Source organism: Crocuta crocuta, unplaced genomic scaffold (genome assembly GCF_008692635.1).
Source record: "Crocuta crocuta isolate KB4526 unplaced genomic scaffold, BGI_CrCroc_1.0 scaffold143, whole genome shotgun sequence".
NCBI classification, from domain to species: domain Eukaryota; kingdom Metazoa; phylum Chordata; class Mammalia; order Carnivora; family Hyaenidae; genus Crocuta; species Crocuta crocuta.
Window position 1 is genome coordinate 1,805,852 of NW_027529175.1, and position 20,244 is coordinate 1,826,095.

The 20,244-nt window shown below is 40.4% G+C and overlaps 1 protein-coding gene, 1 long non-coding RNA gene and 1 pseudogene across 2 annotated transcripts in view; 2 read left to right on the plus strand and 1 right to left on the minus strand.

The window, feature by feature from the left end:
• Window positions 1–20,244, plus strand: part of EP300 (EP300 lysine acetyltransferase) — a 79,960-nt gene that overhangs the window by 52,752 nt on the left and 6,964 nt on the right. The window contains 15 exon segments of the mRNA XM_077757884.1: window positions 975–1,112; window positions 1,628–2,065; window positions 3,593–3,772; window positions 3,998–4,142; window positions 6,025–6,143; window positions 7,693–7,932; window positions 8,765–8,853; window positions 10,767–10,847; window positions 13,421–13,477; window positions 14,231–14,308; window positions 16,077–16,144; window positions 17,634–17,784; window positions 17,903–18,049; window positions 18,630–18,743; window positions 19,687–19,852. Of these exon segments, the coding sequence (XP_077614010.1) occupies window positions 975–1,112; window positions 1,628–2,065; window positions 3,593–3,772; window positions 3,998–4,142; window positions 6,025–6,143; window positions 7,693–7,932; window positions 8,765–8,853; window positions 10,767–10,847; window positions 13,421–13,477; window positions 14,231–14,308; window positions 16,077–16,144; window positions 17,634–17,784; window positions 17,903–18,049; window positions 18,630–18,743; window positions 19,687–19,852 (2,211 nt within the window).
• The window catches only part of LOC144226531 (uncharacterized), a 67,671-nt gene continuing 60,941 nt past the window's right edge, over window positions 13,515–20,244 (minus strand). The window contains exons 6-7 of the long non-coding RNA XR_013333670.1: window positions 19,354–19,482; window positions 13,515–13,570 (exon numbers count right to left, since the gene is read on the minus strand). This is a non-coding gene — a long non-coding RNA (uncharacterized LOC144226531). The remainder of the gene's footprint in view (window positions 13,571–19,353; window positions 19,483–20,244) is intronic.
• On the plus strand, window positions 17,371–17,470 carry LOC144226628 (U6 spliceosomal RNA; annotated as a pseudogene).

The following is a 20,244-nucleotide window of genomic DNA, read 5'->3' on the forward strand; positions in this document are numbered from 1 at the left end:
TTTATTTTTTTCTGAGAGAGGGAGAGACAGTGTGAGCAGGGGAGGGTCAGAGAGAGAGGGAGACGCAGAATCCGAAGCAGGCTCCAGGCTCTGAGCTGGCAGTCAGCACAGAGCCTGATGTGGTGCTTGAACCCATAAACCGCGAGATCATGACCTCAGCTGAAGTCTGACACTCAACCAACTGAGCCACCCAGGTGCCCCTATTGATGAACATTTTTAATGTTTCCAGTTGTTGGCTATTATAAATAAATCTACTATAAACATATTTTCACCAAAAAAGAAAAGAAAGAAATGTAACAAACCTCAAGTATTTGTGGACCATGAATGCTACCAAGTTCAGCCACAACTTTTGTAAGATTTTAATTGAACCGATTATGGAGTCTTAAAATTTGTGATGTTACAGGGACACCTGGGTGGCTCAGTTGGTTGAGTGTCCGGCTTTAGCTCAAGTCATGATCTCACAGTTCGTGGTTCGCGCCGCGCATCAGGCTCTGTGCTGACATCTAGCTCAGAGCCTGGAGCCTGTCTTTGGATTCTGTGTCTTTCTCTTTCTCTGACCCTCCCCTACTCATGCTGTCTCTCTCTCTCAAAAAAAAATAAAATAAAACATTAAAAATTTTTTTAAAAAAATATTTGTGATGTTACAGTATCATGACATGAGCAAAGACCTTGTGAAGTTGTAGTTCACGGTCACTTAACAAACAGTATGCAAAAGCAGTTACTTCTGTACCTTGTCGGGTGCATTTGTGTATCAGAGAATTGGTTTGTGTATAAGCTCCTATAGTTGCTTTGGACTAGGCCTTGGTCAGCTGTGAGGGTATTCTCCATTATCTTTGCGTGAGAGTCTGTTGTTTCTTCCTTTCCTACCCCACTGTCCCCTCAGCAGAACCAGAGTAGTTGGGGATTCTGGCCATATTAGAATAACCATAATGGAGCAATCTGGTGCTCTGTGTTTATTGTTTTCCCCTCTGCAGCCTATGGGCTATGGGCCTCGCATGCAGCAGCCTTCCAGCCAGAGCCAGTTCCTTCCCCAGACTCAGTTCTCAACACAGGGAATGAATGTAACGAATATGCCTTTGGCTCCGTCTGGCGGTCAGGCACCGGTGTCTCAAGTATGTCTCGTGGATGGGTTTGTTTGTTTTTATGATCTGGAAGCAAATATTGGGTGAAAATAGATGATTTTTTAAAGTTTTCAATAACAATTAAGGACAGATGGTATTATGAACATGAGATTATAGTGACATAGCAGTGCTACTGTTATAAACAAGAAAATAGATTAAATTGATAGTTGTAACCATTTTTTATCGTAGTAAACACTTTTTAAAATGAAATTTTAGAACTATAATGTAGAAGAAAGAACTGTGACTGAAGAGACCATAGCTGGACAGAAAATACTGTGGACTCAACTGTCTCGTGCCCCTACAGGGGCTGTGGCCATTCTGGTGGATTTTTTTGGAAGCCTACTTAATTAAGTACTATATTGCTCGGATTATCTAAAGACACGCCACAAATAACAAGATTTTTGACATATTTTGAAGTGGAAGCATGTTGCGTATATAGCCTGCCTATATAATTACTTCTTTCGTGAGTTTTAAATTGCCATCTTGTTATGTTTCTCATTTACCAGGCACAGATGTCCAGTTCTTCCTGTCCTGTGAATTCTCCTATAATGCCTCCAGGGTCTCAAGGGAGCCACATTCACTGTCCCCCTCTCCCTCAATCAGCTCTGCATCAGAATTCACCCTCTCCAGTACCTAGTCGCACCCCCACGCCTCACCACACTCCCCCAAGCATAGGGGCTCAGCAGCCACCAGCAGCAGCAATTCCAGCCCCTGTCCCTACACCTCCAGCCCTGCCACCTGGGCCACAGACCCAAGCTCTCCATCCGCCTCCAAGGCAGACACCTACACCACCACCAACGCAACTTCCTCCCCAAGTTCAGCCTTCACTTCCTGCTGCCCCTTCTGCCGACCAGCCGCAGCAGCAACCTCTCTCGCAGCAGAGTACAGCAGCGTCTGTTCCCACCCCAACGGCGCCGCTGCTGCCTCCCCAGCCTGCAACTCCGGTAAGCAGAGTCCTTCCAGTTGTACCGGCATGTTAGATTTTTTATGTGCTGTTTCTGTTCTGTATTGTATTGTCTCCCCCGGTAGACCAGAATCTCTTTGTAGTAAGGAACTTTCTTTTCCTTTCCTGTTCTTTCTTCCCCTGCTAGTACCTAGCATGGAGGGAGCTCAAAGGTTTTGTTTAGGTCTGATGTGGCCCATGGTGTGTTTTGTGTTCCGAGGCTTAAAGGCATATAAGTGGGGTGACAAGCAGAAAGCATCTGTAGTATGTTTAGTACAATATATAAATTTTATATATTTTGAAAGAATCTTTTTCAGGCAGTCTGAGCTGTAATATTTGAGGGCAAATGAACAAAACCATGAATTTATGAATATCTGTGGTCTGAGCCACGGTTAGAAAATCATGACCTGGGGTGCCTGGGTGGCTTAGTCAGTTGGGCATCTGACTTCAGCTCAGGTCATGATCTCACGGTTCGTGGATTCAGGCCCCATGTCGGGTTCTGTGCTGACAGCTAGCTCAGAGCCTGGAGGCTGCTTCGGATTCTGTGTCTCCCTCTCTCTCTGACCCTCCCCTGCTCATGCTGTCTCTCTCTCTCTCAGAAATGAATAAAACATTAAAAAGAAAAAAATTTTTAAAAAGAAAAAGGATCATCAGTAACTTACTAAAAAAAAAAGAAAGGAAGAAAATCATGACCTAAGATGAGAAAAGTAGGGGCCTGGAACAGTCTGTAGCTTTCTTGTGAGAGGCTCATTATGTATGTAGTGGAAATCTAAGTTCACATCTAATAGTTATATCTTTACTAATTCTGTGTGTCAAGGTATAGAACTTTCTGCTTGTTCACTGATACTTAATATTTTAGTTCTCTGTCATGCTGGTGAGCCAGAAAGTCCCATGAGTAATAGCTACTTCATAAAACACTATAAGTAAGCGGCCTCTGATAGGCAGGGAACGGCAGAGTGCAGAAAGGAAGCTTTTGATTGGGGTAGTTCCTGAAAATACTAACTACTCAGTATGAGGTATTTTTATTGGAAGACTTGGGAAAAAAAAAATTGGTAGTTATCCCATTAAAATGTGGTGATACAAAGCAGCCACTGAGTGTGGGAGTTCATTTTATTCTCTGTACTTTTTCTGTACATTTGCGGCTTTTCCCATTGAAAAGATCAAAACAAAACAAAATAGTCATCCTTCTCTTCTTTCCACTTTGTAAACGTGAGCTCTTCAGAGCTGTCATCTCTGAGACCCCACCCCTCCCACGCTGCCACAGAATGACAGCCAGTGCAGAAACTGTTGCTGGCTTTCTTCTTTACAGCAGCCAGTCCGTATTTGCAAGTCCTCAGTCTCTTGTTCTTAAGCACGATTTAGTTCAAGGGAGGAAAACGGGCCAAGTACATGAAAGCACCATAAATGAATAGAGTGATACTATAGCCTCAAAATAGGTGGTTAATCATACCATCCTGACGCAGAGCTTCAATTCTAGTTGTATAAATGGCAAACTTTTTTTGTTTTTTCCCCCCCTCTTTCTGCCCAGCTTTCCCAACCAGCTGTAAGCATTGAAGGGCAGGTATCAAACCCTCCATCTACTAGTAGCACAGAAGTGAATTCTCAGACCATTCCTGAGAAGCAGCCCTCACAGGAAGTGAAAATGGAGGCTAAGATGGAAGTGGATCAACCAGAACCAGCAGATACGCAGCCAGAAGATATTCCAGAGGTGAGAGTAGGGCAGTGACTGCTGTTATGTGGGTAGGGCCTCCATCTAGGTACCCCACTAAACATGTTACAGGAAAGTATTCTGGTAATTAGGTCTCATTTCATTGATTTCCACGTGAGAAAGGGTCTTCGGATATGTCCACAGGAAGGAGTAAATAAGACCGTGATCTTACTGCTTCCTGGTGATGAGTCTTTGGAATAATAAAAATTTTACCTTGTCTTTCAGACTAAAGCCGAAGACTGTAAAATGGAACCTACAGAAACAGAAGAGAGAGGCACAGAGTTAAAACCTGAAACAAAAGAGGAGGAAGACCAGCCGAGTGCTTTAGCTACCCAGTCATCTCCAGCCCCGGGACAGTCAAAGAAGAAGAGTAGGTCTCTTAGGCTCTCTGTTCCTGGAGGCAGCAATTAAACCACAGACTTGGAGTAGGATGGGGTCAGCCTTCTTGGGTCTCAGAAATGGTCTTTGATGTGATTTCATTAAGCTTGAAACACTTTTGGTCTGGTCTCTGTGTTATTACTAATGTTGGAGAAGACTTTTTCTTTCCTGTGGTGGGTATATTTTCTACCTACAGTTGCCAGGTCAGTCACACCCATCATTTCTCCAGGATTGGGTGCCCCTCAAAATCTTTTCCTCAGAGCAAAAAATTTCTCCAGGATTGGGTGCCCCTCAAAATCTTTTCCTCAGAGCAAAAAATTTCTCCAGGATTGGGTGCCCCTCAAAATCTTTTCCTCAGAGCAAAAAATTGTTACTTACCGTTGACTAAAACGCAGGAAATAGTAGCGGTGATAATAGTACTATTTATTGTCAACCTATTGTTGACACCAGGCACCGTGCCACACACCTGCCCTGTCTCATCTCCTAACGTGACAATACCTCTGGGACGTTACTGAAAACCTGAGGCTGGGCAAGGTTAAGTAAGTAGCCTGCCCTGGCTTTACTCGGCTGGTTAAGTGAACCCAGGCAGGTCGATTCAGTCTGCTCCCAGCCAGCTCCTAAATAGTAGTCAAACCAAGCAAGCAGCTCTGCTTAATACAAAATGTTAAGTTCTGTTTAATTCCCTCAAATGATTTACCAACTTTGGGACTAGAACTTATAGCTCTAGTGACACCCTCTATGGCACAGGTAGGGCTTCTTTAAAGGGAGCAATCTGCTGGCTCCTAAAGACGCTGTATATATATACAACGTAGCTTAAAATGTTGGGGTTAAAAATTTACTTGATTTAAATAAGGTTTCTATAATCGAGGTGTATTAATGTAGGCTGCAAGAAACCCAATCTTACTATTAGGAATCCGTCTTTAAAACCGCTAATTTCACAAATTTGTTCGAGTTTGTTACTTTTGAGTACACCCGGATATGATATGACAAAGAATCCTCTCTCCTCTGTTTTTTTCATGGCTCCTCCCACCATGAAGTGAAAAATAATCTAAAGTACTAACAAATATGCTCTCTTGAAGATACAACTAATTTGTAAATAGAAGAAGTAACAAAGCCTTTGCTTAGAGTGTTTTAAAGCTCAAACCTGGACCTTTAATGAGTAGCTTCTTAAATAATAGCTTAAGTTAATTCCATTTGGGATACACCAGCAATCTTTCCTGACCTTTAGGAAACATGCTCAGCACATTAGAGTGAAATTTGATCAATTGAGTCTGTTGTTTTGGCAATAATAATTTAGTTCTCGCTTTATTTAGACTTAAACCTCACGTTTGCTGTTAAGGTAATCTGTCCTCCTCCTAATCCTCCTAAGCTCTAAAACATCAAGCAGTTTAATGAGGGATTCCTCCCTGCGGAGGTTCTGATTCCTTTAGTGTTAAGACCATACCAGGTCTTCTGACTTGTTATATACTGTTCTCATGAGTGAGGACTTCTTTCTGTTCTTCTTTGACAACACCCACCCCACCCCATCCCTGTCATCACTAGTATCTTTTGGAAGGTTTTTTTGACCAGAGTCTTCATAAATTTTTCGAATGCTTAGGATTCTGTTTCTGCTTGATCAAGACTATATTAACTGAATTTCTGATTGAAAAGGTAACTGAGCTTTGAAGGGTATTTAAAGCTGACTAGGCATGGTGTTTTAAAGGCACCACCTGATGTGGACCAAGAATTAGAAAGTGTGCCCTAAGGGTTATTTCCATGGAGACAGTGCAGGCAGTTTTGTGTTTTGTGGCCATTGAGATTTTTTTAGAGCTTCAGCTTGAGCGTTTTCTTTTTCTTTTGCTTAATTGATAACTAATTTCACATATGCTTTTAAGTTTTCAAACCAGAAGAGTTACGACAGGCACTGATGCCAACATTGGAGGCACTTTACCGACAGGATCCAGAATCCCTTCCCTTTCGTCAACCTGTGGACCCTCAACTTCTAGGAATCCCTGTAAGTATGTGGTGGCACTTTTTTTTTTTTTAGAGAGTGTTCATGAACGTGAGTGGGGGAGAAGCAGAAAGAAAGTAAGAGAGAATCTTAAGCAGGCTCCACACCCAGCACGGACCCCCAAAACCATCCCGTGCTCAATCTCCTCACTGTGAGATCATGACCTGAGCCAAAATCAAGACTCAGATGTTTAACCAACTGAGCCACCTGTGTTGGGACTTTTGGTTTTTTGTTTTGTTTTGTTTTGTTAACAGCTTTATTCAGGTATAATTCACATATTATACAAGACACTTAAATTGTACAATTCAGTGATTTTTGTGAATTGACAGAATTGTGCAGCTTTTACCACAGTCCATTTTAGATCATTTTCATCACCCAGAAAAGAAGCCCTGTGTCCATGAACACTCATGCCCATGTCCTTCCCCATCCAACCACTAGTCTACTTCTGTCTCTGTGGATTTGTTTATTCTGGATGTTTCATTAAATGGAATTCTGTAGTATGTGTTTCTTTGTGACTGACTTCTTTCAGGGTTCTTCCATATTGTAGCATGAACCAGTATTTGATTCCATTTGTATGACTGACTCTACCACATTTTCTCTACCCACTCATTGGTTGATGGACTGAGTTGTTAAGCTTTTTGGCTATTGAGGATAGTGCTGCTGTGAATGAACATTCATGTACAAAATTTTTGTGGGGCATATGTTTTTGTTTCTTTGGGGTATATACCTAGGATTGTGATTACTGGGTCATAGGTTTATTTATTTTTATCACCTGAATAGCAGTTGCTGCGGTAAAATCAGCTTCCTCTGTTTTTAAAATTGCCTTTACACATCAGGCTGCTGGCAGGCTGCATTTGACACTTATCAGTGGTTTTAGAGAAGGCAGTGGAGTACTTGCAGGGGCAAAATCCTTTAGGAACTTCTTTTTTCCTGTATTTTTCTGAGGCCTTAGATCACTGATGTTCACTGGGCTTAGTTTTCTCAAGAGTAGGCCCCTTTTAATACTAAAATGTTAAGGCTGTTTTACTTCTTGGTCTTTAAATGGACTGCACATACACTACTGTAAAGAATCTGGGGTTTCAGTAGATCATCAGCCTGCAGTCTGGAAAGTTTTAACGCTGTTATTTCTGCCTTCTGAGTTGCTTCATTATCTTTGTAGCCCAATAATTTAAAGAAGTGATAGGCATCACTTAATTCCTTGGACATATAGTCAGGTCAGAGACTTAACTTTTCTGGAAAATTAATGATTATAGGAAGACACCGCATCTATCTTAAATATACTGAGACTCTGGGGCGCCTGGGTGGCTTAGTCGGTTAAGCGTCCGACTTTCGCTTAGGTCATGATCTCGCGGTTCGTGGGTTCGAGCCCCGCGTCGGGCTCTGTGCTGACTGCCAGCTCAGAGCCTGGAGCCTATTTCAGTCTGTGACTCCCTCTCTGACCCTCCCCTGCTCATGCTGTCTCTCTCTCTCTCCTAGAAATAAATAAAACATTAAAAAAATATATATATACTGAGACTCTATAATGTTGCTTGGTGTCACTTAACCCTTCTAGGATTACTTTGATATTGTGAAAAGCCCCATGGATCTTTCCACCATCAAGAGGAAGTTAGACACTGGACAGTATCAGGAGCCCTGGCAGTATGTGGATGACATCTGGCTTATGTTCAACAATGCCTGGTTGTATAATCGGAAAACATCACGGGTGTACAAATACTGCTCCAAGCTGTCTGAGGTTTTTGAACAAGAAATTGACCCAGTAATGCAAAGCCTTGGATATTGTTGTGGCAGAAAGGTAAGAAATTTTTGCATGGATAAGAATTATTGAAAACTTGACTGATAGAATCCTGAATCATCAGATTGTAAACTCATAGTCGGGATTTGGATCTTACTCATCCATGGGTGCACAGTGCCTGGCGTGTACCAGTTTTTCCGTGCATACCAGTTCCCGTGCAGCTCCTGTTGTCCTGCTGAGTTTTTTGCTAAGTGGCTGAAGGATATGACTGCTAAGTTTACCTCGGAGTGATGAAATAATACAGTACCGTAGTTCCTCCATACCTGTGATTTCACTTCCCACCATTTCAGTCAGCCACGGTCCAGAAGCAGAGATCTACCTTCTGACATATTGTCAAAAGGTCAATATCCTTTATGCTACATCACAATGCCTCCATCATTCACAATGCCTTCATCTCATCACCTAGGCCTTATACCTTCTATCATCACAAGAGGGATGGGTACAGTACAGTAACATATTGAGAAGAGGCCACAATCACATAGCTTTTATTACAGTATGGTGTTGTAATTGTTCAACTTAATATTAGTTATTAATCTCTTACTGTGCCTAATTTGTAAGTTAACTTTGTCATAGGTACAAAGCACAGTATGTATAGGGTTTGGTGCTGTCCACAATCTTAGGCATCCACTCGTGGTCTTTGCCTGTGGATCAGTGGGACTGCTGTCATATAGTAAACTAGAGTGGTTGTGGTTCTGCATATTCTCTTGGAAACTAAAATAGCTTGTTATATAAATGAGAACTTTCACTGACTTTTGTTTCTGATTTGCCAGTATAAATACTCTAGCTTGTCTTTCAGGCCTGTGTACTATTTAACAAATGGTTTCTATTGCAGTTGGAGTTCTCTCCACAGACACTCTGTTGCTATGGCAAACAGTTATGCACAATCCCTCGTGATGCCACTTACTACAGTTATCAGAACAGGTAAGCTCAGCTGTTGTGGACCGTAGTCCGTGTATCCGTGTGTCCAGGGAGTGCATGCAGATGGACCAGCACACATACGTTCATGGTCATGTGTACCTTGCTTGAAAACAGCTGTACAGCACAAGTTCTGGTCCTAACACTCTGCCTTTGTTTGTAGAATTAATGTAGTTTTCTATCAGGAAATGGCCTTGTGTCAGTTGTTTGGCCCCTTATTTTTTGTAAGGCAGAACTCAAAGCCTTGGGAGGTTAAGCAGCTCACAGAGTTGGTGGCATAGATGGGATTACATCCTGGCCCCCGCTATTTGTGAACCAATTAGTGTTTTTTTGTCCATGAAACTACTGCTATTGCCTTTCCCAAAAACTTTTAACCAGAAGTTTGTTAGCCAGCTATATCATTTGGGAAACGTTTCGTTTTTGTGTGCAACATATCAGTATATTATTCTTCTCAGAGCATTTGAAAACAGGATTTCAGAGTTTCTGCTTTGCCCCTGTTAAGCATATAAAAAGGGGTATCTATAAAAATAGGTGTGCACCAGACAGACTGTTACATGAAAAGACTTGCATATGACAGCGGATGGTAGGGTTCTGATGAATTAGGCTCCCTGCCTTATTTTCTCCTGCCCAAACAGTGGCTGTGCCCCCACAGACGGCATTCACTAATCTATCTTAACCACCATCTCTCTTATATTCATTAATCAGCTCACAGTATAACTTGTGCAGAATGTTTACTTGGGGCTCTGAAACGGTAATAACAAGGCTGGGCAGTTAATATCCTGTACTAAAACCAAGCTAGTGGTGGTAGCTTTTGCTGAACTTGTGTGCTACAGATGCATTTCAGCTTTGAAAAAGTCACTTAAAACTTTTTGTTTTGTCAACAGAAAGTTAGGTGCGCTCTCCTAATGCTTTGTTGTAATCATTAGAATCCATAGTTTTTCACTCTTAATACTCCAGAGAAAAACTCAAGTTGTTAAAAGCACTTTCGTTAAAAAAAAGTTACCAACTGGCATGAAGCTTTTCTCCTGCCGCAGTCTTGACATTTATACCTGTTTGAATTTTTAAAATCAGTCTACATTGTTTATAATCTTGTACCCAAGGAACGTGTTGTCATGTGCCCGCACATACCACTGCCTTTCTTTTTTGCCTTTCAAACTTCAGTTGATGACTACAATCCATATTTAAGCACTTGTGCAGATTTTTCATTGAAAAATAAAGAATTTTTTTTAACTTACGTGATTACCTTGGGAATCAAAAAAATTTTTTTGTGTTTTTTTTTCAATCCAGGGTTTTTAGGTGATTGCTTTCTGGTCTTATATTGTAGTGGATTTTTTGTCATTTGTTGTTAATTGGAAATGGGGAGAAGTGTGTGATTGCTATGTTTTAGTAATAGATTAGCAATTCTTCTCTCTCCAGTATACTTTTCCTTCCCCTTTTTGATTATTTGCATCAGATAACATTAATTAGTAAAATGAAAGGGTGTAGGTCTGTGTAAGTGAAACTTTTTTGTTTTATTTGCTGTAATCATTTGCTACTTGTGATCCCATTTGAGATATTTAATGCTAATCTGTGCTTTGCCTTGGCTTTCTGCTTTGTGTTGTCTTGTCTTGCTTTTATGTTTTTTGTTGTCCTGCAATCCCTCATTTCTTCGTTTGTTTTGTGTTTTTTTTTTTCTCCCTCATGCTTGTCGTTGTCCGCACTTGGCTTTGATTGCAAAAAAAACCAAAAACAAAAACAAAAAAAACCCAAACTGTGGGGCCCATAAATCTGCATCATTGAATGTCCTTGTCGCCGTTGATGACCTGCTCTCTGCTCCCGTTCCCCTCCTTGGCCTGCTGTGATTGGTGGCTTCGTTGCTTGGCTTGGGCTGTGTTGTGTGAACGGAACAGTTCACCCCAGTATGGCCTTCTTGCCGACAGGTATCATTTCTGTGAGAAGTGTTTCAATGAAATCCAAGGGGAGAGCGTTTCTTTGGGGGATGACCCTTCCCAGCCTCAAACGTAAGTAACTGCATTATTTTGGCAAGTGCTATCTTGGAGTGTTGTCCAGTGACTGTGCTAAAGCTCTTAAGTGGTCTAGAGTTACACCACCAGTGTAGTAGCCATTAGCCACAGTTTGCTATTTAAATGCAAATTAATTTAAAAGGAAATAAAGTGTAAAATTCACATTTCAAGTGCTCAATAGACAACTGTGGTTAGGGGCTGGCATGTTGGTCAGCACACAGAGAGAACATTTCCATAACAGCAGAAAGTTCTGTCAGTGCTGATCTAGGAAATCTATCAACACTGGATGGTCATTTTAGATCTCTGTTTAAAAGGGAACTTCATTATTAACTGGTTTAAGTTTGAGGGGAATTGAACAAATAACTACCTTAACAGCCTCATCACATAGGTTCACAATAACAAAATCACTATAACCATGAATATAATTTAACACTGGGGGAGTTAGCCACTTATAAGAGTGACCTAGAAGAGACAGACTTGCTTGGGCATTTACAGCCTCACAAGCTCTTGCTAAATGCCAGGACAAATTTTCAGACATAGGCTAAGTTAGTTAATAGTTCTTAGGCTAAGTTAGTTAATAGTTCTTCTGATCCTTAAGAAGTAGTTAGACACTGTGTGTCAAGTATGTACTGTTTTAGAAAGAAAACTATTTGGTGTGCTTTTAATATTCTTGCGTTTCTTCTTTCCTGGTTTAATGTATATTAAACAAAAGCAGTTCAGAACATTCCAGAAAGTGTGGAATTGTTATAATACTAGTATATACTATATATGGTATATACTAGTACATATAGTATATAGTACTAGTACTACTAAAAATAGGGCTTCTGAGGAAAAACTGGTTCATTTCTCCAAATTAAGTCTTGAAGTTTGCACTTTTCCTTCAGTCACTATTGACATATGGTGTGGTAGAGTCTGGTGCTGGTCTGGAGAGTGGATGCTGGCTTCCCTGGAGCCTTATGGAACCATGTTTTCTGACCCTTGGCTACATTAGGCTGACAGCTCTTTTTGTTTGTTTTTTGTTTTTAATTTTTTTTTACGTTTATTTATTTTAGAGAGAGCATGAGCGGGGCAGGGGTTGGGGGGAGAAGGGCAGAGAGAGGAGACACAGAATCCGAAGCAGGCTCTAGGCTCTGAGCAAGCGTTCAGCACAGAGCCCAACGCGAGGCTCGAACCCATGAACTGTGAGATCATGACCTGAGCCGAAGTCGGACACCTAACCGACTGAGCCACCCAGGTGCTCCTAGGCTGACAGCTCTTAACTAGGTTTCTCTGATGCAGGAAAGGAAGGCAGCCTTACCACTGGTAGCACTGATGAGTGCCTTCCCCCATGTCCTAAACCTTAGGACAGTGCATCTCTTAACCGAAGAGTATAGAAACCCCCATCCAGTTCTGCAGGTCTATAGTGGGCCTCACAGCCTGCATTGTTGACAGGCTCCCAGTTCTTTCTGTCCTGCTGGTCTTTAGAACACACTTTGAGTCACAGTGGCTTTGGCCATTACAGAATAATGTCTAGACTGTAACTTGTAGGAAAGGGTTTAAAAGTGGAGATGTTATCATTTTTGTGAAGAGGAATCACAGTAATCAAAGTTGGGCCTCCTGAAGTTTATTCTAGATAGAGAAGGGATAAGACTGTTGGCTTCTATATTTGTGAGGCTTGGAGCCATGTGGTATGCTAGATTTCAGGATAGGAGGCCTTGTAGTTTTAAAATGAATACTATAAAATGAAGACTTTTTACTCTTTAAAATTACCCTTTCTGGGTAACTATAAGTAACCTGAAAAATGTCTTCTTAATACTGAGATTTTTTTATTAATAGAAAAAGTTGTTTGACTTGAGCATTTTTATTTTTTAATCTATTTTTAGAGTATTAATTTTAAATAGTGGCTTAGCTCCTTCCGTATACACTATCTTTCATAGCCCAGTCTAGGAACATTAAACTATTAAATGATACATATACTGGGGGCACCTGGCTGGCTCAGTCAGTGGAGCATGTGACTCTTGATCTCAGTGTCGTGAATTCAAGCCTCAGGTTGGGTGTAGAGATTACCTAAAAATAAAATCTTTAAAAAAGAAGAAAAGGAATAAATACCTAATATTAAGAGTGGTAGACAAGATTTAAAAAGGAAGAGGGTTGGCTGAGTTAATTAAGCATCTGACTCTTGATCTCAGCTCAGGTCATGATATCACAGTTCATGAGTTCAAGCCCTGTGTCAGGCTCTGCACTGACAGTGTGGAGCCTGCTTAGGATTCTCTCTCTTTCCCCCTCTCTGCCTCTTCCCTAATCCTTGCTCATTTGCTCTCTTTCAGAATAAATTAAGTACATACATGCATACATATATAAGGGGAAATAGATTTACTGCAAATTCCTTTCCAAAACCAAAGGCATTCCTTTATGTTAATAAGTATTTTGTGGGAGCCAAGAATGTACTTGTTTAATGTATGTGTTCTCAGTATTTTCTTAGAAGATTTAAATAATCCATTTACAAGATTTGTTCCTTTGGTTAGAATAGTGATCAGATTGCTCCTGTTTCCATATCACTTTTTCTCATTGTGTCCCTCTTTTCTCCTTAGTACAATAAATAAAGAACAATTTTCTAAGAGAAAAAATGACACACTGGATCCTGAACTGTAAGTAGTTTCCCTTGAATAGTCATTACGCTTTGATTTTCCTTCTTCCTTTCGTTTTCTTAGTTTGCAGAGGCAGTGAGATGGTTCTGTATCCTGAGGATAAATATATATAACATACATGCAACTTAGATGGTAGAAAGGTGGAAGTTTGCTCTACAGTCCATATTCATTTACATTTCACTAAATCCAACTAATAGTTTGGTGTTTTATGGGCCCAAGTGAAGCCACAAGGTACCTCTGCTCAGTGTCAGGTGTTCTGTCCCTGTTTTCCGGTGCGTTTTCAAACAGCTTCATGCTCACTTTGCAGTGAGGCTATTCAGGGTACTGAACTGTGCCGGTACTCTGGCCACGCCTAGAATGGGGAAGATGGCGCCAAACCTCTTTGGAAGTTTAGGCAGGAATGAGCTTTCACTTATTACTCCCTACCCACAGTCAACTGAAAACGGTCACATTCAGGGGCACCCACCTGGCTCAGTTGGGTAGAGCATGCAACTCTTGATCTCAGGGTTGTGAGTTTGGGTGTAGAGATTACTTAAAATCTAAACAATTGAAAAAATAAAACTCACATTTAATAACTAAATTGCTTTTGAATTTTGCTCTGTTAACATTACAGAGCTTTTGAAAACTAAAAAACTTTTTTAAGAACTGTTCATTCATTTCTTTGAATGTGATCTTTGGCTATCTTTTGAATTGTTCAGAAATCAGGGGGAAATGTTGGGATTTAATCTTGACTTTTTGGCTTTTCATTTCCAGGTTTGTTGAATGTACAGAGTGTGGAAGAAAGATGCATCAGATCTGTGTTCTCCATCATGAAATCATCTGGCCATCTGGGTGAGATGGCAGTATTTTTTCTAGAGCTATGTTTCATCATATTTTTAGCAAGTTTTTGTTTTTTGCAGCGGGAATGGGAAGAGATAATTAAAATTCACTTTTAAAACGTTTAGTAAGCTAGAATCAAAAATATGGGTCTTTTAATTTGCACGCATTGCTTTAATCCATATACAAGTAACTACTCTGTTGGTTTTTTAAATTTTGGTAAAAAGTTTATATCAAAAGTAAATGTTTTTTGAAAAATCAGAGATAAGAAATCTCTAGCATCTGGAAACTAGCAAAGACGTGTTAGAAGCAAGTAAAGTTGCCAGATTTTGAATGCTACTTATACTGGCAATGGTAGAAAAATTAGAAGATCTGGAGAATGTCAATGGGGCAGCTCTCTTGTTACCTCAGAAAATGTCACACTGTAAATGATAGGCTAAAAGGTGACGCTGGTTAGGATTTGATGTTTTGGGGGTTGGACAGTAAGTTACATGGTTATTGTCCAGTGAAGATAGAGTTTCATAGAAATGATTCGATACAGACTTCAGTAAACGAGCTATTCTTGAGCCCCATGTTTGGTTTCTGAATATTCCCCATGTATTTAGTCAAGCTGCATATTATCAACGAGTTTGTCAGCAGTGAGCGGATTTTTGTCCATTCTGACACTTGTCTACTACTCTGGGTCTCCTTTTACTCTCCAGGAATGGAGTTGATCCCAGCTCTGTTCCAAGGTTGAGAGTGTCCGTGCATGAAGTGATTCATTCAGATGGGATCGAGGGGTGCCTGGCTGGCTTAGTCAGAAGGGCATGTGACTCTTGATCTCGGGGTCATGAGTTTCAGCCCTACATCAGGGATAGAGACTACTTCAATGAATAAATAAAAACTTAAAAAAAAAAGGGATTCTGCACTGCCCTCTGCTCCATACTTTGTTAATGCTGGTTTGGAGGTCACAGGATAGAGGCAGCTAATCAACACATTTCTAGAAAATAACACAGGGAAAAATCACAGTCCTTTGATGTATATGTGGCTTGTCTTCAGATATGCCTTTTTCCTGCTCTCCTTAATCAGAGCAGGTGAGGATAGAGATTCACAGTGCCTCTTGCAGTTTATGTCCATCAGTCACCTGGTTAATGAACGCATGTGTGTTCTCAAGTTTTTGAAAGAAATTCTACTTATGCACACATCCTTATGTAATTGGGACAAAGAGAGGGTACCTTCTAAATCTTGCTACCGGGGCTCCTGGGTGGTTCAGTTTGTTAAGTGTCTGACTCTTGATCTCAGGGTTGTGAGTTCAAGCCCTGCATCCGGCTCCACACTGGTCATGGAGCCTACTTAAAATAAATAAATTAATTAAATAAATAAATATTATACATATATACATACATATACAAATATACATATCTGTATATGTATTCCTTTCAAAGTATACTTACTTACATTCCTGCCAGTAGACATTTGGACTTTTGCCAGTGTGATTGGCCAAAACCGAAATTCCTATTTCCATTTGTAATCCATCATCATTTCACATGTTAACCAATTTCTATGCCCTTCACATTTCCCCATGGTTTCTTGCGTGTTTTTCACTTAGGGTTTTTTATGCTTTTTTTCCCTTAATTTCTTAATGCTCTTTTTATATTAATTATATTAACTTGTTAAATATTTAGAAATATTTCTCTCAGGTTGTCTTTTAGATTTTAACTTGGTACATATATATGATAAATATTGTGGCATATTTTAAATGTTCCTCTAAGCTCGATAAGCAGAGTTTTGGTTTATATTTTAGATTTGTTTGCGATGGCTGTTTAAAGAAATCTGCACGAACCAGGAAAGAAAATAAATTTTCTGCTAAAAGTAAGTTTCATTCTCAGAAGCAAAGCTTGGCAATACTTTACTGAAGCATAGTTAAAAATAACCATTCAAGGGACACCTGGCTGGGTCAGTTGGAAAAGCATATGACTCTTGATCATGAGTTCAAGTCCCATTTAGGGTATAGTGATTACTGATAGGTAGGTAGGTAGGTTAGGGTTAGAGTTCAAGCCCCATTTAGGGTGTAGAGATTACTGATAGGTAGGTAGGTAGGTAGATAGGTAGGTAGGTATAGGTAGATAGATTAAACCATCCAAAATGAATTATTTTCTTCCCTCAACCTTATTTACAATATTTAAGCAGAGTCAAAAACCAAAAGCCCCCAATTTTTCTATATTCTACCTAAAGGTAAATAGTAATGTACTTTGTGGTGTAAACTTCATTAGACCTGGGGCTCTTGGGTGGCTCAGTCAGTTAAGCTTCCAACTTCCGCTCAGGTCATTATCTCATGGTTCATGAGTTTGTGCCCTGCGTCAGGCTCTGCACTGATACCACAGATGATGACGATGACGACGACGACAACATTATTTAAGTGTTTAAATAAACATTAATGATATTCATTAGACCTAAGGGGGGAAACTTCACATGTGGAGGATATGTGCTTTTCTTGTTTGTTTGTTAATGTGTCTTAGAGGGATGGAGGGAGAGAGTCCTCGAGTTGGGGCATGGGGGCAGGCAGACAGGGAGAGTGAGAATCTGACATAGGGCTCAATCCCACAAAATCTGAGATCATGACCTGAGCCAAAATCAGGAGTCCAGTGCTCAACCAACTGAGCTACCCAGGTGCCCCAGATACATATTTTTCTTTTTCCTACATTTCTTCATATTTGGAGAATTTCCTGACCGGGGCCACATGTGGAAATATTTGTCCAGAATTGCCATCCCATGAGTCATTACCTCGAATTTATCCATACCATTAGTTGAGGCTTCTTTTAGACCTGTCTCTCTTGGGGGTTTGGGGAGTGAGTCAAAGATTGTATCATACAGTTGGTATTATCTCCTGATAGTATTTTATTTAATTCTGTAGGTGCCTTTGCAGTTTTTTGCTGACCTATAGGTTGCTTTTATTCCTGTAAGGTTTTTGCTAATACCTAGCCATTGTTATTTTTAAATATTACTGCAGTCAAGGAAGTGCATATAGATATTCTATGTTTTAACTTCTGAGATTGGAAATTTTTCCAACTAAAGGGGGAGAACATTTAAAAAGTATTGGCTACCATGCCTGCCTCCCCTATACTAAAATTGAAATGATACAGAGATTTGCATAGCCCCTGTGCAAGGGTGGCACACAAATTCGTGGAATATTTTTTTAGAAATTTTCAAAAATTGACCACAGAAGTATTCCTAATCTTTAACTAAAGTTATCCTATTTGTACCCAAAAAGCAGAAATGATATTTGATATTGAAGTCTAAGACTTGACAGTAATAAATTTGCACTGTGGTTACTGCTAACTTTTCACGTCTACATTCCCAGGGTTGCCATCTACCAGGCTTGGCACCTTTCTGGAGAATCGTGTGAATGACTTTCTTAGGCGACAGAATCACCCTGAGTCAGGAGAGGTCACTGTTCGGGTAGTTCATGCTTCTGACAAAACTGTGGAAGTGAAACCAGGCATGAAAGCAAGGTATCTATCAGTTTTCCCGTTTCTTCTCTTACGGTTCTGCAAATGTTTATATAGTTACTGCTGACAATTTTGATCTGAATGAGTGTTGTGGTTTTTCCCTCCAATCTGAATTGTGCAGGTTTGTAGATAGTGGAGAGATGGCAGAATCCTTCCCATACCGAACCAAAGCCCTCTTTGCCTTTGAAGAGATAGACGGTGTTGACTTGTGCTTCTTTGGCATGCACGTTCAAGAGTATGGCTCTGACTGCCCTCCACCCAACCAGAGGTAGGACTTAACACATCTGCCTTCCAATTTAAGTGGGAGTTTGAAGCTTAATAGGCAAAAAGCATCATGGGCAAGAAGCTGATATACTTGGTTTGGAAATGGAAATGCAGATTCTCACTGCCCAAATACCACTCTTCGGTGACCATAGTAATCAGGAAGAGGATATGAACAGGTGCCTCACATTGGAAGTGGGAAACAGTGGACTTAAACATAGATTGTGTTAAAAAGCACCTTGCCCGAGAGGTATGTGAAAGAATGTCACACAAATAAAGTTAGGATATGGTTTTGAATTTCTTGTTTCAAATTGTATAAAGGCCAGAGTAAGAATACTGCCAGGAAATTTGGATCCATAAATACTACTTCATATACTCTGCTTCAGGCTCTCCTGGGTACTGAGACTAGAATAGAGCCATAGGCTCACAAAACTCCCCTGAAGTGCTCACAATCTAGTCATTTTCCTAACTGTGACTACATGATGTGCATTACAAATGAGGTGAAAAAAGAGCCCAGAAGAGAGAAAATGTAGTGTAAGAACTCCTTATGTGACCTGACTTGGTTTCTGTCTCTCCACTTGGTATAGGAGAGTTTACATATCATACCTCGACAGTGTTCATTTCTTCCGTCCTAAATGCTTGAGGACCGCCGTCTATCATGAAATTCTAATTGGGTATTTAGAATATGTCAAGAAATTAGGGTAAGTATATTGATAAATACTATTTCTACTTTTTAATGTTCATTTATTTTTGATAGTGCACGAACTGGGGAGGGGCAGAGAGAGAGAGACTGAGGATCTGAAGCAGGCAGTGACAGCACAGAGCCCAATGTGGGGCTAGAATTCACGAACCAAGAGATCATGACCTGAGCCAAAGTCAGATTACTTAACCAACCCAGCCACCCAGGCGCCCTGATAAATGCTTTTTTTTTTTAAAAGAAAAAAACAATTAGCTTAAACTAACCAGGTTTTAAACTGTTTATCACTGTGTTGTGGTAAGACCTAGGTTAAAATGTACAGATATGTGACTTTTTGGCCCCTCTTCTCAGTGTTGCCAGTCTGACAGAAAGTGCTATTTTGACCCTAGTTGTACTTGTCCCAGATTGGTTTTATTCAGTTCAGTTAAGCTATTGGGTAGTTTGATTTGAAGGCTGATTGTTACTTATTTAAGGCCAGAACCTTAAAACTGCAGTTGGTATCTGCAAACCTGGGTTTTAGAACCAAAAACGGACTAAGGTCTGGAGATAAACAGATTGGACTGGTTCCTTACCTTCAAGGTATTACATGTGCTTAACATTATTCACCACCTCACCTTGCAAGTTATTCCTCCTAATGTTTTGCATCTTGTTTAGCTCTCTTGTTGTAATGGATCCATGTCCTTTGCATTAGCTTTTGTTTGGTTTTCAAATGCAGATTTGGGATTTTTAGATCCAGGGTTAGCCTGTAAGAAGAACAAGGCAATGTGAGACCGCTGTAGATGCTATGGGTTGAATTTGGTCTGTTGCTAGATTGTACACTTTGTATTATCTTGTTTAAAAAAAAAAAAAAAAATCATTGGTTTCTATACGGACTCCACCTTGTAGCATTCTTTCTGGAGGGGATGATAATTTTTTCTCTTGAATATTCCCTTTATTTGTGTTGTTAGATATACAACAGGGCATATTTGGGCGTGTCCCCCGAGCGAGGGAGATGACTATATCTTCCATTGCCATCCGCCCGACCAGAAGATACCCAAGCCCAAGCGACTGCAAGAGTGGTACAAGAAAATGCTTGACAAGGCCGTGTCTGAGCGGATCGTCCATGACTACAAGGTAAGGGGGAGTGAGGGGCGATGATAGAACTGGACATTTACTGATCCTGCTGTTCAGGATTCTGCCATTTGGGTATCTTAACAAAAATCTTCTGTTTGTTCTCCTTTTTTGAAAGCTAGAAAAACTGTTTTTAAAAAAGATTTAGATCAACAAATCTGTTTTAAAGATGTGAAAAATGTATTCTTAGCCATTCAGGATTAGAGAGCATCTCCTGATAAGAAACGTTATCTGTTCAAGTTCTATCTGTGGTTACTCCTGGGGAGAAAAGCACCAACTGGATGTTTTCCGAGCAGCCTAGAGAGCAGTCTGTAGCCATGCAGTTGCCCGCGTTTGTAGTTGGGGTGGTTTTGAACACAATTCCGCAGGGGCGGGGGATGTGTATGAGGCAGGCA